The sequence below is a fragment of the Phyllobates terribilis genome, unplaced genomic scaffold (assembly GCF_046119375.1).
Source record: "Phyllobates terribilis strain yellow unplaced genomic scaffold, ASM4611937v1 Scaffold_1__5_contigs__length_1240528914, whole genome shotgun sequence".
Classification (NCBI taxonomy): domain Eukaryota; kingdom Metazoa; phylum Chordata; class Amphibia; order Anura; family Dendrobatidae; genus Phyllobates; species Phyllobates terribilis.
In genome coordinates, this window is record NW_027362761.1 from 558,861,536 (window position 1) to 558,875,667 (window position 14,132).

The window sequence follows — 14,132 nt, forward strand, 5'->3', positions numbered from 1 at the left end:
AGAAACTGGTGAAAAATGTAGGATACAAGTCATACAGTATATGGGCAAAATTCCTCATGTATTCACAGGACAACTTATTCTGAAGAGTCACCTCAAACGACAGGTATACAACAACTTTACGTAGAAACCATGTACACAGAGACCCCATGTCCATACATTGAAATCCCACACGTCTATAACCTCCGTGGTACATGGAGTTCATTGGAAGGGACCAAAATCCCATTTGTCACCTTGAAAATATCAGAATAATGGTTTGTCCACACGTAGCTTTTTTCTTGTGCGTTTTTCTTTTTTTTTTCATGCTAACCCATCTCAGTGAGAAAACACTGCAGTGAAAACACTGAAAGAATTACCATGCTGCATTAAGATAAAAAATTCTGTAGGTCAAAAAATGCACTGTGTGAATGAGACTTTAGAAGTATTATTAATTTTGCTGTTTTTGAAAATGCTGTGGTTTTTCCACAGCTAAAAAACACATAATAGCCGTATAAAAAACACTATGTGTGAGCAAGCTTTTATAGATGGTAAATGGTAGGTGGGGCCCTATTTAAGGTTTTGCATTAGGACCCAGGACCTTAAAGACCCCTCCTAAATGTATGTACAGGCTCTATCGATACATAAAAGAGAGACCCTCTTTAGTCAGATTCTTCTATATATATATATAGTCTGTAGCAGACCTCTCACCACAACCCAGAAAAACCTTATATATTATAAGGGGCATCCTCTAGGTCTTCTAGTATTTTCTAGTTCTTTTTTCCTCTCAGTTAAAAAAAATGTCTAGTAAAAAAAGGTCATAGAAGATGGAGAGGGGAGAGGGGGATGCAGCTGCAGCTTCTCAACTGGAGGAGGAGAGGGGCGGGGAAGCAAATCTGATTGGTCAGATGACCCAGCAAAGTTCTGACATCACGCTAAGGAGAATCTGCCTATACAGCAATCAAGGAAAGTCAACATGATATTAGTGAATTAAAGTGAATCAAATTCACTATGAATGTCTCAAAAAATGGTATTCCATTTCGCTGGATTATTCTTAGGAAGGGGTTCAAAAATAAAAAATCTATATATCCACTTTCCCAGCTGAATTTGAGCGAATCTGAATAATTTGAATTTGGGCAGATTTGCTCATCTTTAATTGGGCCTAATTGCAGTTAAGGATAAGTTAAAGGGGTTGAGCCACGAACTAAAGTATATTTTACTCAATGGATCTTGGAATAATAATAAGTTCCACAATTGGATGTGTTTAAATAAAATGTTCCTGTGCTGAGATAATCTTATAAATGTGTCCCTGCTGTGTACTGTGTAATGGCTGTGTCTGACCGTGCAGGAACATGGTCTGATCATACCACATCTCCTGGGGAGGGGAGGAAGCAAAAGAGTATACAGACATTAATACGCCTGTTTTTAAACAATATTTTACCTCAACAAAAGAATCAGCTGTGACCCCTGCTGTCCTGTCTGTATACTCTTTTGCGTCCTCCCCTGTCCAGGAGATGTGGTCTGATCAGATCATGTTCCTGTATGGTCAGACACAGCCATTACACAGTACACAGCAGGGACACATTTATAAGATTATCTCAGCACAGGAACATTTTATTTAAACACAACCAATTGTGGAAGTTATTATCATTCCAAGATCTATTGATTAAAATGTACTTTTGTTGGTGGCACAACCCTTTTAAGCTTTAAAGGGATCTTCCACAAGTGGACAACCTGTTCTGAAATGCCCAAGTACCTTGAGAAAAATAAGAAAAACTTATACTCATTTCTCACTCTAGCACCATTCCAGAGGTGCTCGTGTGACATTGTTAAGTCACGTGAACGCTGCAGGCAGTCGTTGGCCACTGTCTCTATCATTTGACCATAATGTACATCCGCTATGATGGCATACTGAATATCATCGATTACTGATTGGCTGCAGCGCTCACGTCGCCAACTTCGCTGGAACGAATGCCAACTTCTAATATTATTCAAAGTAATTGGGCATTTAAGAAGTGTTTGTGGTGGACAATCACTTTAGGTTGCAATATCTGATGTGATATCAGTAGAATAATTGCTTCTGATATCCTTTGTTTGAATTTTAGAAGACTCTGAGGCTGAGTAGAAATTATTTTAATGACAGTTTATAGTCTAATTTGTACAAACTTTAGACTAATATTAAAGGGGTTGTCCGAGACTTTAACATTGATGGTCTATCCTTACTATAGGCCATCAATGTCTTATCCTTGCCGATCAGCTGTTCCCGGTGTCAGCATCGACCGGAACTGCTCAGCTGTGGAGCTACACAGCACAGCTCCATCAACGGAATTATGGGCGCGGCCAGGTACTGCATATCCGCCCCCTATTTGATCCAATAGGGGGCGGATGTGTACTACCTGGTTGTGACCACTATTCCGTTGATGGAGCTTTGCGGTGCAGCTCAGCAATGGAGCAATTGCAGGAACATCTAATCGGCGGAGTTCCAAGTGTCGCACCCCCACCGATCAGACACTGATGACCTATCCGAAGGATAGGCCACAAATGTTAAAGTTCTGAAAAACCCCTTTAATATGTGAAGTCACTGGAATTTATGAATGGAAGGGTTGTGGGACAGACGATAAACTTAAAGGATAGTCATTCATCCACTTGTCGTAGCTGCTTAGATGGATGGATGGATCACCACTCCATGACATGTCACTTGAAGAGCACATGCAAACTGGACTGGACACGGTGGGAGACACTCTCACAGTTGTATGGACTATCACACACACAGAAGTCACTATGGATGATTCGTCTCTCTCATTTAGGGTACACTAAGCTCTAGAGTTGGTTATGAATGTCAGATTATCCTGAACACATTCATGTGAAGCTGGAAGCTACTCACTTCATAGCTTTCCCTCACAGCAGACGTATGCCGCGCTGGACTGAGACCCTGGAGGGCAAGGAGATGAAGCTGCGGATAAGGGTAATTTCTGATTTCATGGACAACCTTTTAAAACAGACAGACAAGAGAAACAGTTAATTCATGAAGAACTGTTGCATCCAGCCTGACTATGAATGTCGAGCAAATACCATCCACATTATGGAGTTGAAGGACCTCAATGATATTATCCCCAGGAGCCCCATATTCCTGTAGGTCAGGTGCTTGTTCTAAGCCAAAATATATGCGTTTGCAGCAGACAAAGCAAGGACAAGATGAGGACATGTGTCAGGACAAAAAGAAGACTCAAAGGGATCACAGAATGTTAGAGTTGGAGGGGACCTCCAGGGTCATCTGGTCCAACCCCCTAGGAACCATACACTTTCACCTGATGGGGTTCAAACACTTGTTTAGCTGACCAGCTATTCTTTCTGACATCCTCCTACATAAACATGGTTGGTTGTGGAACCACCCAGGGCCTATTAAGACTTTTAGGGGGTTCTCTAAAAACAACAACCCCCGTCCATAGTATATGTATTAAATGGTTGTTGTTGTAAACTGAGCCTCACCTAATGGGCATTGCAATAACTAACAAAATTGCTACAAATTTATTCATCCCTAAGGATGTGTCTCTTTGTGAAGGGGTGGGGGTGTCTCTGTCGCCACAGTCTCTCTACAGGAAGTAGGGTCTGGATTCTGTCTCTTTACAGGAAGAGGGGCAAGTCCTGTCTCTTTTCAGGAATTGTGGGCTGGTCTCAGTCTCTTTACAGGGAGTGATGCAGGTCTCTGTCTCTCTTTATCTTCAGGACATGAAGGCAGGTGTTTGTCTCTCTACAGGAAGTGGGGCAAGTTGTGTCTCTGTACAGAAATTGTGGGCTGGTCTCTGTTCCTCTACAGGGAGTGAAACAGGTCTCTTTCTCTCTACAGGAAGTGGGGCAGGTCTCTCTATCTGCAAGAAATGAAGGCAGGTCTTTGTCTCACTCTACAGGAAGAGTATGCATATAAATCAGTTTCAGTGTCTTATATATAATGTATATATAGCAAAGTCAGTGTTTCCTATGTGTTGTATACAGCAGGGTTTTAGTGTATACTATGTGTTGTATCTTCAGCAGTCTGAGTGTATTCATGTGATGTATATACAGCAGTATTGGTGTCTCCTATGTGATGTATATACAGCAGTCTCAGTGTCTCCTATGTGATGTATACACAGCAGTCTCGGTGTCTCATATGTGATGTATATATAGCAATCTCGGTGCCTGCTATGTGATGTATATACAGCAGTCTCGGTGTTTCTTATGTGATGTATATACAGCAGTCTCAGTGTCTATGTGATGTATATACAGCAGTCACAGTGTCTCCTATGTGTTGTAAATACAGCAGTCACGGTCTCTCCTATGCTATGTATATACAGCAGTCTTGTTGTCTCCTATGACATGTGTAGACAGCGGTCACAGTGTCTCCTATATGATGTAAATACAGCAGTCTCGGTGTCTCCTATGTGATGTATATACAGCAGTCTCGGTACCTCCTATGTGATGTATATACAGCAGTCATGGTGTCACCTATGTGATGTGTGTATACGGCAGTCTCAGTGTCTCCTATGTGATGTATATACAGCAGTCTCGGTGCCTCCTATGTGATGTATATACAGCAATCTCTGTGTCGCCTATGTGATGTATACAGCAGTCTCTGTGTCTCCTATGTGATGTATACAGCAGTCTTGGTGTCTCCTATGTGATGTATATACTACAGTTCTCCCACTGCTTGAGTTCTATAAATGTTACATGATCAGTTATGTGTTTCCCACTGTGAGGAGACCTGCAGTGTAATATACATCTGTGTTCAGAACAACTTACTGCTGAGATCTGTTCTTTACAAAATTTACCATTACAAACATGAGCTCCAGACCGACGCAAACCTTGAAAAGCAGTTGCAAGTAGCATCATCATCAATACCACATAACATCACACACCTCATCAAAGAGAAGCAGCTCCAGCCATCACATTAGGGGGGGGGGGAGTTATTTAAATTTTTGACCAAATATAGCAGGGTATTTTTAAGTTAATAATTTTGTACGGCCCCCAAAGGATGGTATAATTATCCAAATAGCCCTTGGCAGAAAAAAAGGTTCCCCATCACGGGTCTAGAAAGCGAGGTGGGTCTCTACCTCTTTACAGTAAGTGAGGTGGGTCTATCTCTCTACAGGGAGTAGGGGTGGGTTTCTGTCTCGTCAAAAGAAGTGAGCTGGGGCTTTGCCGCTCTGCTCAAACTCTTCTGCTTGTTAAATTTCATACAAGCATAACAGAGAGAAAGACTTTCCATTCAGGGCAGGCAACCCATTGTACAATGACAGTAGTGATGTATCCTGGGAAGTGAGGAAAAGCAAGTTCCAGCTCTTATAGTACTGGCGAAATGCTGATGAAAAGGAACCTCCTAATCAAAAAGAGTAGATGGCAAGTTACAAGTGTGACAATCAGGACAATTCCTGGATATATAAGACTGGTATTTGCATCAGAGGCAATTTAACTTGTAGGGGACAATGCCATAGAGACCATACTTTTCTACAGGTTTTTGGGTGGAAAGTTAGATTCAATTATTGGAGGGATTCTTTTAACAGGCGCAAAGATACATGCCTATATTACATGGTGGCACAAAGGCCTCTAATCTTTGTTGATATGTTGATAGCATTGACTCCAGCACCGGCGGTTCACTGCCAACCCATGTCTTTGGTGACCACTGCAGACAATCACTGCTCTCTGAAGTAAGGTTGATATAGATATATGAAGCTGCTGAGCTCAGTGATTGACTGCAGTGGTCACGTGATGTTGTGAGGTCACAGCTAGAGTAATATCAACAAAGTCCGAGCAATTTGGAAAATGTATTATTATCAAACATTAAGCCTGAATTTATGGGGTGGGTCTGTGGTTTAAGTCTCTACATACCAAGGGACACTTCTATAGACCGAGATAAACTTCCATAGATGGAGAGACACTTCCATGGACGGAGAGACACTTCCATAGACAGAAAGACACTTCTATAGATGGAGAGACACTTCCATAGACTGAGGGACACTTCCATAGACTGAGGGACACTTCTATAGACCGATGTACACTTCCATAGACAGGAAGACACTTCCATAGACGGAGGGACACTTCCATAGACGGAGGGACACTTCCATAGACGGAAAGACACTTCCATAGACGGAAAGACAATTCCATAATCTGAGAGACTATTCCATAGACTGAGGGATACTTCTATAGACTGAGGGACACTTCTATAGACTGAGGGACACTTCCATAGACTAAGGGACACTTCTATAGACAGAGGGACGCTTCCATAGAAGGAGGGACACTTTCATAGACGGAGGGACACTTCCATAGACAGAAAGACACTTCCATAGACGGAAAGACACTTCCATAGACGGCAAGACAATTCCATAGGCAGAAAGAAACTTCTATAGACAGAGAGACACTTCCATTCGCTGAGGGACACTTCCATAGACTGGGGGACACTTCCATAGACAGAGGGACACTTCCATAGACTGAGGGATACTGCTATAGACTGAGGGACACTTCCATAGACTGAAGGACACTTCTATAGACTGAGGGATACTTCTATAGACTGAGGGACACTTCCATAGACTGAGGGACACTTCCATAGACTGAGGGACACTTCCATAGACTGAGGGACACTTCTATAGACCGACATACACTTACATAGACAGAAAGGCACTTCCATATACAGAAAGACACTTCCATAGATGGAAAGACACTTCTATACACTGAGAGACACTTCCATAGACGGAAAGACACTTCCATAGACAGAAATAAACTTCTATAGACAGAGAGACACTTCCATAGACTGAGGGCCACTTCTGTACGCTGAGAGAAACTTCCATAGACGGAAATACACTTCCATAGACAGAAAGACACTTCTATAGACGGAGAGACACTTCCATAGACTGAGGGACACTTCTATAGACAGAGGGACACTTCCATAGACTGAGGGACACTTCCATAGACTGAGGGACACTTCCATAGACTGAGGGACACTTCCATAGACTGAGGGACACTTCCATAGACGGAAGGACACTTCCATAGACAGAAAGACACTTCTATAGACCGAGGTACACTTCCATAGACAGAAAGACACTTCTATAGACTGAGAGACACTTCTATAGACTGAGAGACACTTCCACGGACTGAGGGACACTTCCATAGACTGAGGGACACTTCCATAGACGAAAAGACACTTCCATAGATGAAAAGACACTTCCATAGACAGAAAGACACTTCTATAGACAGAGAGACACTTCCATAGACTGAGGGACACTTCTATAGAAGGAGGGACACTTCTATAGAAGGAGGGACACTTCTATAGAAGGAGGGACACTTCTTTAGAAGGAGGGACACTTCCATAGACAAAGGGACACTTCCATAGACTGAGGGACACTTCCATAGACTGAGGGACACTTCCATAGACTGAGGGACACTTCCATAGACGGAAGGACACTTCCATAGACTGAGGGACACTTCCATAGACTGAGGGACACTTCCATAGACGGAAGGACACTTCCATAGACAGAAAGACACTTCTATAGACCGACGTACACTTCCATAGACAGAAAGACATTTTTATAGATGGAGAGACACTTCCACAGATGGAGAGACACTTCCATAGACTGAGGGACACTTTCATAGACGAAAAGACACTTCCATAGATAGAAAGAAACTTCCATAGATGGAAAGACACTTCCATAGGCAGAAAGACACTTCCATAGACAGTAAAACACTTCTATAGACGAAGAGGCACTTCCGTAGATGGAAAGACACTTCAATAGACGGAAAGACACTTCCATAGACGGAGGGACACTTCCATAGACAGAAAGACACTTCGATAGACGGAGAGACACTTCCACAGATGGAGAGACACTTCCATAGACTGAGGGACACTTCCATAGACAGAAAGACACTTCCATAGATGGAAAGACCCTTCCATAGACAGAAAGACACTTCCATAGATGGATGGACACATCCATAGATGGAGGGACACTTCCATAGATGGAAAGACACTTCCATAGACCGAAAGACTCTTCCATAGAGAGAAAAACACTTCCATGGACAGAAAGACACTTCTATAGACGGAGAGACACTTCCATAGACAGAAAGACACTTCCATAGACAGAGGGACACTTCCATAGACTGAGGGATACTGCTATAGACTGAGGGACACTTCCATAGACTGAAGGACACTTCTATAGACTGAGGGATACTTCTATAGACTGAGGGACACTTCCATAGACTGAGGGACACTTCCATAGACTGAGGGACACTTCTATAGACCGACATACACTTCCATAGACAGAAAGGCACTTCCATATACAGAAAGACACTTCCATAGACGGAAAGACAATTCCATAATCTGAGAGACTATTCCATAGACTGAGGGATACTTCTATAGACTGAGGGACACTTCTATAGACTGAGGGACACTTCCATAGACTAAGGGACACTTCTATAGACAGAGGGACACTTCCATAGAAGGAGGGACACTTTCATAGACGGAGGGACACTTCCATAGACAGAAAGACACTTCCATAGACGGAAAGACACTTCCATAGACGGCAAGACAATTCCATAGGCAGAAAGAAACTTCTATAGACAGAGAGACACTTCCATAGACTGAGGGACACTTCCATAGACTGGGGGACACTTCCATAGACTGGGGGACACTTCCATAGACTGAGAGATACTGCTATAGACTGAGGGACACTTCCATAGACTGAAGGACACTTCTATAGACTGAGGGATACTTCTATAGACTGAGGGACACTTCCATAGACTGAGGGACACTTCCATAGACTGAGGGACACTTCTATAGACCGACATACACTTCCATAGACAGAAAGGCACTTCCATATACAGAAAGACACTTCCATAGATGGAAAGACACTTCTATACACTGAGAGACACTTCCATAGACGGAAAGACACTTCCATAGACAGAAATAAACTTCTATAGACAGAGAGACACTTCCATAGACTGAGGGCCACTTCTATACGCTGAGAGAAACTTCCATAGACGGAAATACACTTCCATAGACAGAAAGACACTTCTATAGACGGAGAGACACTTCCATAGACTGAGGGACACTTCCATAGACAGAGGGACACTTCCATAGACTGAGGGACACTTCCATAGACTGAGGGACACTTCCATAGACTGAGGGACACTTCCATAGACAGAAAGACACTTCCATAGATGGAAAGACCCTTCCATAGACAGAAAGACACTTCCATAGATGGATGGACACATCCATAGATGGAGGGACACTTCCATAGATGGAAAGACACTTCCATAGACCGAAAGACTCTTCCATAGAGAGAAAAACACTTCCATGGACAGAAAGACACTTCTATAGACGGAGAGACACTTCCATAGACAGAAAGACACTTCCATAGACAGAAAGACACTTCTATAGATGGAGAGACACTTCCATAGACTGAGAGACATTTCCATAGAAGGAGGGACACTTTTATAGACTGAGGGACACTTCCATAGACGGAGAGACACTTCCATAGATGGAAAGACACTTCCATAGACAGAAAGACACTTCTATAGACGGAGAGACACTTCCATAGACTGAGGGACACTTCCATAGACAGAAAGGCACTTCCATAGACTGACATACACTTTCATAGATGGAAAGACACTTCCATAGATGGAAAGACACTTCCACAGACCGTGTGACACTACTACAGACTAAGAGACATTTCTACAAACCGAGGGACACTTCTACAGACAAAGGTAAACTTCTATAACCTGAGAGACACTTCTAGAGACCAATCGACACATCTACAGACTGGGGGAACTTCTACAGACTTAGAGACACTTTTACAGACCGAGGGACATTTCTATAACCCGAGAGACACATCTATAGATCAAGGGACACTTCTACAGATCGAGACAATTCTATAGACCAGGGGACAATTACATAGACTGTTCTATAAGTGACTGCTTCTTATCTATCACTGGCTCAGTAATACTAAAGGGGTTTTCCACTTTCAAATATGATCCCCGGACATCAAACACAGTGGGCACTAAACTCTCTTGGTGTCTAGTGCTGGCTCCCCGACTCTACTACAGGATTAGTGTTTTGGCTGCAGTGGTAATGTCACCTCTACAATGTACACCACCACTGCAGCCAATCATTGGGCTCAGCAGGAAGTGCCATCTACAACCGCTCAGCTCAGTGATTGACTGCAGCTGTGAGGTTTGCTGTTTTAGATATCTTAAAGTGTTTGAAGTCCACTTTCTTGGAAGCGGAAACCACCTTTAATTATGGCAGATTTTACATGTTGTGTTATTACGGGTTACTTAGGGGACGCGATCAGACCCTTTGCTGCCAAATAAAAATGTGAGTGAGGCCATTGATTCCATATTTGAAGCAGTGGGCAGGATTTTTCTTGCAGGTTGATTGACATCTCAGTTTAAAGAAATTAAAACAAGAAATTGGAAATTCCTTGTCTCATCCTGTTCCACGACAGGTCTGCCGGCGATGTGAATAGTAACGGCGTTGTATGTCCCCATCGCCTGACCTCTGTGAGATGTAATATGACTAGGTGTCGCAGACGGGTGGACTTCACATTTTCTTGATCTCAGTCTGGATGTGTAAATGGAGCTATTTCCAGTAGAGATGCTAAACCATTTATGCTGAAAGTAATCCAGGAAAATGAGGGCTTGTAAAGAGCTCTGACATCCGACGTGGAGGACGGCTCTGCCGGGGCAGAAGGAACTGCAATTTACTCCATCTTCTCTTGTAGAGAACATATTTGTTTGTAAATGCAGAAGAAGACAGAATTTGGCCACTAGCCTTTTTTCTCGCGATGCCCCCATGTGCAAGTGTAAGAGGGTGACCTGGACGGTGATGCGTCTCTTCCCTCTTTGTGCACATATTGTTTATATATAAGTATGTATATGACCTAATGTCTGATGTGTTAGTTACAGGGTTAGTATAGGTTAGGTATAGCTAGAGTATTAGATTAGGAATTGGGTACAGTGCAGTGGGGGGCACAATAGTTTAGGATAGAAACAGTTAGTTTAGCAATAGCTCCAGAGCAGGAGGAGCCTGGGTAGTAACGGGGAAGTCTGCCCAGCAACCGAAGGAGGATTAGTGATTGGTCCAGTGAAAAGGGGGAGGAGCCTGGGGCAGGCCAGATTAACATTTTTTTCTGTCAGTTAGTTAGTTAGAGTCTGAGGGAGAGATGAGACAGTAACAGCATGGCCAGCTCAGCAGCAGAGATCCGGCGGTCGGTAAATCTGACACAGACTTTCCCGTAGAGTCCGGGATGTCAGGTCCACAAAAGGTAGCAGTGAAGCCTTCCTCAATAATTTCCCCAGGCTGGGGAGGAATAGTCGGACAGGGTTTAGTCCAGAGAAGACTGAGTGGGACTCATAAAGCTGCAAGTGTCCTAAGCATCTCAAGGGCCAAGGCGGCCACTCAAGGAAGGGACAGCTTTGGACCCACGGACCGTCATCTACAACATGTGATGTACAAGTAACTGTCATCCTGGAAACGTAACTACTCACTCCTGTATGTTCTGCTGTATTGAAGTAAAAGTGGCCAGTAAAGTTCATTTTTATAACATGGAGTGGAAGTCCCTTAATGTGCCTGAGGCAGTTCCTGTGATGGAAGGAACAGAGTCAGCAGAGACCTGCAACCAAAACGTGAGTGACATGCATTGTACACACCACAAAGAAGGATCAGGATACTTGTATTTGTTTGAGAGCCAAGGTGAGGGAGTACAGCATTCCCTCGCCATCACAGCCACCCTAGGTCCCTTACAAAAGTGGTGCTGTGAGCAGGGTATCAGGCCCTGTGAAGTAAAGAAACGGAAGAAAATGAAGTAAACGAAGAAAGCGGAGAAACTAAAGAAGAAGCAAGATAAAAACGCCAGAATGGTGGATGGCGGGAAGGTAAAGAAAGAAACAAGTACTGTGCAGGTGAAGAAAGAGATGAAAAATGCCAGAATGGTGGATGGCGAGATGTTAATTGACAAAAGTGCAGAATTCAGTACATTAAAGAAGAATCGTGACATAATTGCCAGAATGGTGGATGGCGGTGAGTTTCTCAAAATGGCAGACAGCAGCATGGTTCCCAAGATGGCAGTGACCACGTGTCCAAGAAGAAGAAGTTCGGCCCATCGTGGGCGTGGTAAGAGACCAAGAGCGCGAAAATGGCGAATACGGCCCACCAGACGGCCACCCCTCTCAGGGTGTTCCAGAACCAAAGTGCAGCCCAGGAGAGGTGGAGCCGTACGGAAAAAAGGGCGTACCAGGAGGAGAGAGGCCTCACCTGGTAAGAGACGACGAGCTGGGCTGAGACTGCGGCCCCTTGTGACAAGTGCCCGCCTTTGGTGGGCACGGTGAAGGAAGAAGAAACTCAGCCCGGTAATCCAGATCCCAGAGGCAGAAACAAAATGGGAGGAATTTCCAGAGGCGGCTCCACCCATGGATGGGGGGAGTCTGGAGGGAGGATCCCTTGTGTTAAGCAGTGCGGCACCATTGCTGGAGTTGACGCTGGAGGAGCAGCAGTACAACATGTCTTACCCGTGGCGGTCTGGAACCTATGGACAGGGAGCGGCGCAGGCAGTGCCAGAAGGAAGAGAAATGACCCGGCGGCCGCTGGGGAGTCCTCGACTTACATGAGTACCCAATGCAAGACGATCCTGATCTTTAAGGACAACCAAGTGGTGACTTACAGCCACTATGCAGAAGTTCACAACCGGCAGTGTGTGAATTGCGGCCAATATAGTGCTGGTTGCACTAAAGAATTGATAAGGAACTGTTCCGTGTCCCTAGGGGTAGGAACCCCGGATCAATGCAGAAGTGACTGGAAATGGCCAAAAAAGTGGCCAACTGACAAAGAGACTGTTCCGCGTCTCCTAAAGGGCAAGGAGCCCTAATGGCACCAAGCGGAGTTGGTGCTGGCCAGAGGGCCAGAAGATTGTTTTGTTTGTGTGTCTTCCCCATCCAACAGTGAAGCCTTCCTCAATAATTTCCCCAGGCTGGGGGGGAATAGTCGGACGGGGTTTAGTCCAGATAAGACTGAGTGGGACTCATAAAGCTGCAAGTGTCCTAAGCATCTCAAGGGCCAAGGCGGCCACTCAAGGAAGGGACAGCTTAGGACCCACGGACCGTCATCTACAACATGTGATGTACAAGTAACTGTCATCCTGGAAACGTAACTACTCACTCCTGTATGTTCTGCTGTATTGAAGTAAAAGTGGCCAGTAAAGTTTGTTTTTATAAAATGGAGTGGAAGTCCCTTAATGTGCCTGAGGCAGTTCCTGTGATGGAAGGAACAGAGTCAGCAGAGACCTGCAACCAAAACGTGAGTGACATGCATTGTACACACCACAAAGAAGGATCAGGATACTTGTATTTATTTGGGAGCCAAGGTGAGGGAGTACAGCATTCCCTCGCCATCACAGCCACCCTAGGTCTCTTACACAAGCATGCTCATTACGTCCGATAGATACTCCCTCCAACCCCTGTACACAAAGCTTATTGGTAGGGGTAGAATAGTGATGTTTAACCTTACCCTTTTTTCAGCGAGCTTTACATAAACTAAACTAAATTGGGGCAATTCAGTACTGTTGGTAACTATAATACACTTGCATGCGCAATTTGGCCAAGCGTGCATGTGTTATAACTAAGGAGAAAGGCACTTCTAGATGCCTCTGGTGGCAGAACATCTCAGAGAACCAAAGGATCAACTTCTCGATCCCTCTTTCCTCTAATATAATCTGTTGGGGGAGCAATGAGAGGTGGCCAAACACCTTAGATAATCTGCCGCTTTTGTAGCACCCTGAGGATTCGGCTGCTACAGGGGTATTGCACCTCAACCCAGAGGTGTGATATTCCACTCCCGGGTAAGGATGGAGTGTGGAACTGAGCTCGGTAGGCTGCATGCACTACACACATCCCATTTCCGAGGAACAGGCCGACGGTACTCCCACTTAGAAATGTGCAGGTACGACCGAGTCTGTTCCTGGCTGGAGTGGGAGGGGGGTGGTACATCCCAAGTAGTGTAGGGGCAGATAGGGGGAGCAGCCTGGGTAAAGATAGGAGCTCATTGGGTGCTGGTCACCTGAGCTCACACATAGAGGGTGTATATAAGGTGGGCACCAACTAAGAACAGGGTCAGTTGCAGAGAGAAAGTCAGCGAGCGGAGGAGA

The 14,132-nt window shown here is 44.5% G+C and overlaps 1 protein-coding gene across 2 annotated transcripts in view; it reads right to left on the minus strand.

The window, feature by feature from the left end:
* ARK2C (arkadia (RNF111) C-terminal like ring finger ubiquitin ligase 2C) overlaps positions 1 to 14,132 on the minus strand; it is a 174,220-nt gene that overhangs the window by 21,235 nt on the left and 138,853 nt on the right. Inside the window, exon 5 of one of the 2 annotated variants that reach the window (XM_073680471.1) lies at positions 2,858 to 2,962. The exons of the other annotated variant lie outside the window; for it this stretch is intronic. Within the exon in view, the coding sequence (XP_073536572.1) occupies positions 2,858 to 2,962 (105 nt within the window). The remainder of the gene's footprint in view (positions 1 to 2,857; positions 2,963 to 14,132) is intronic. 2 annotated transcript variants of the gene reach the window in all.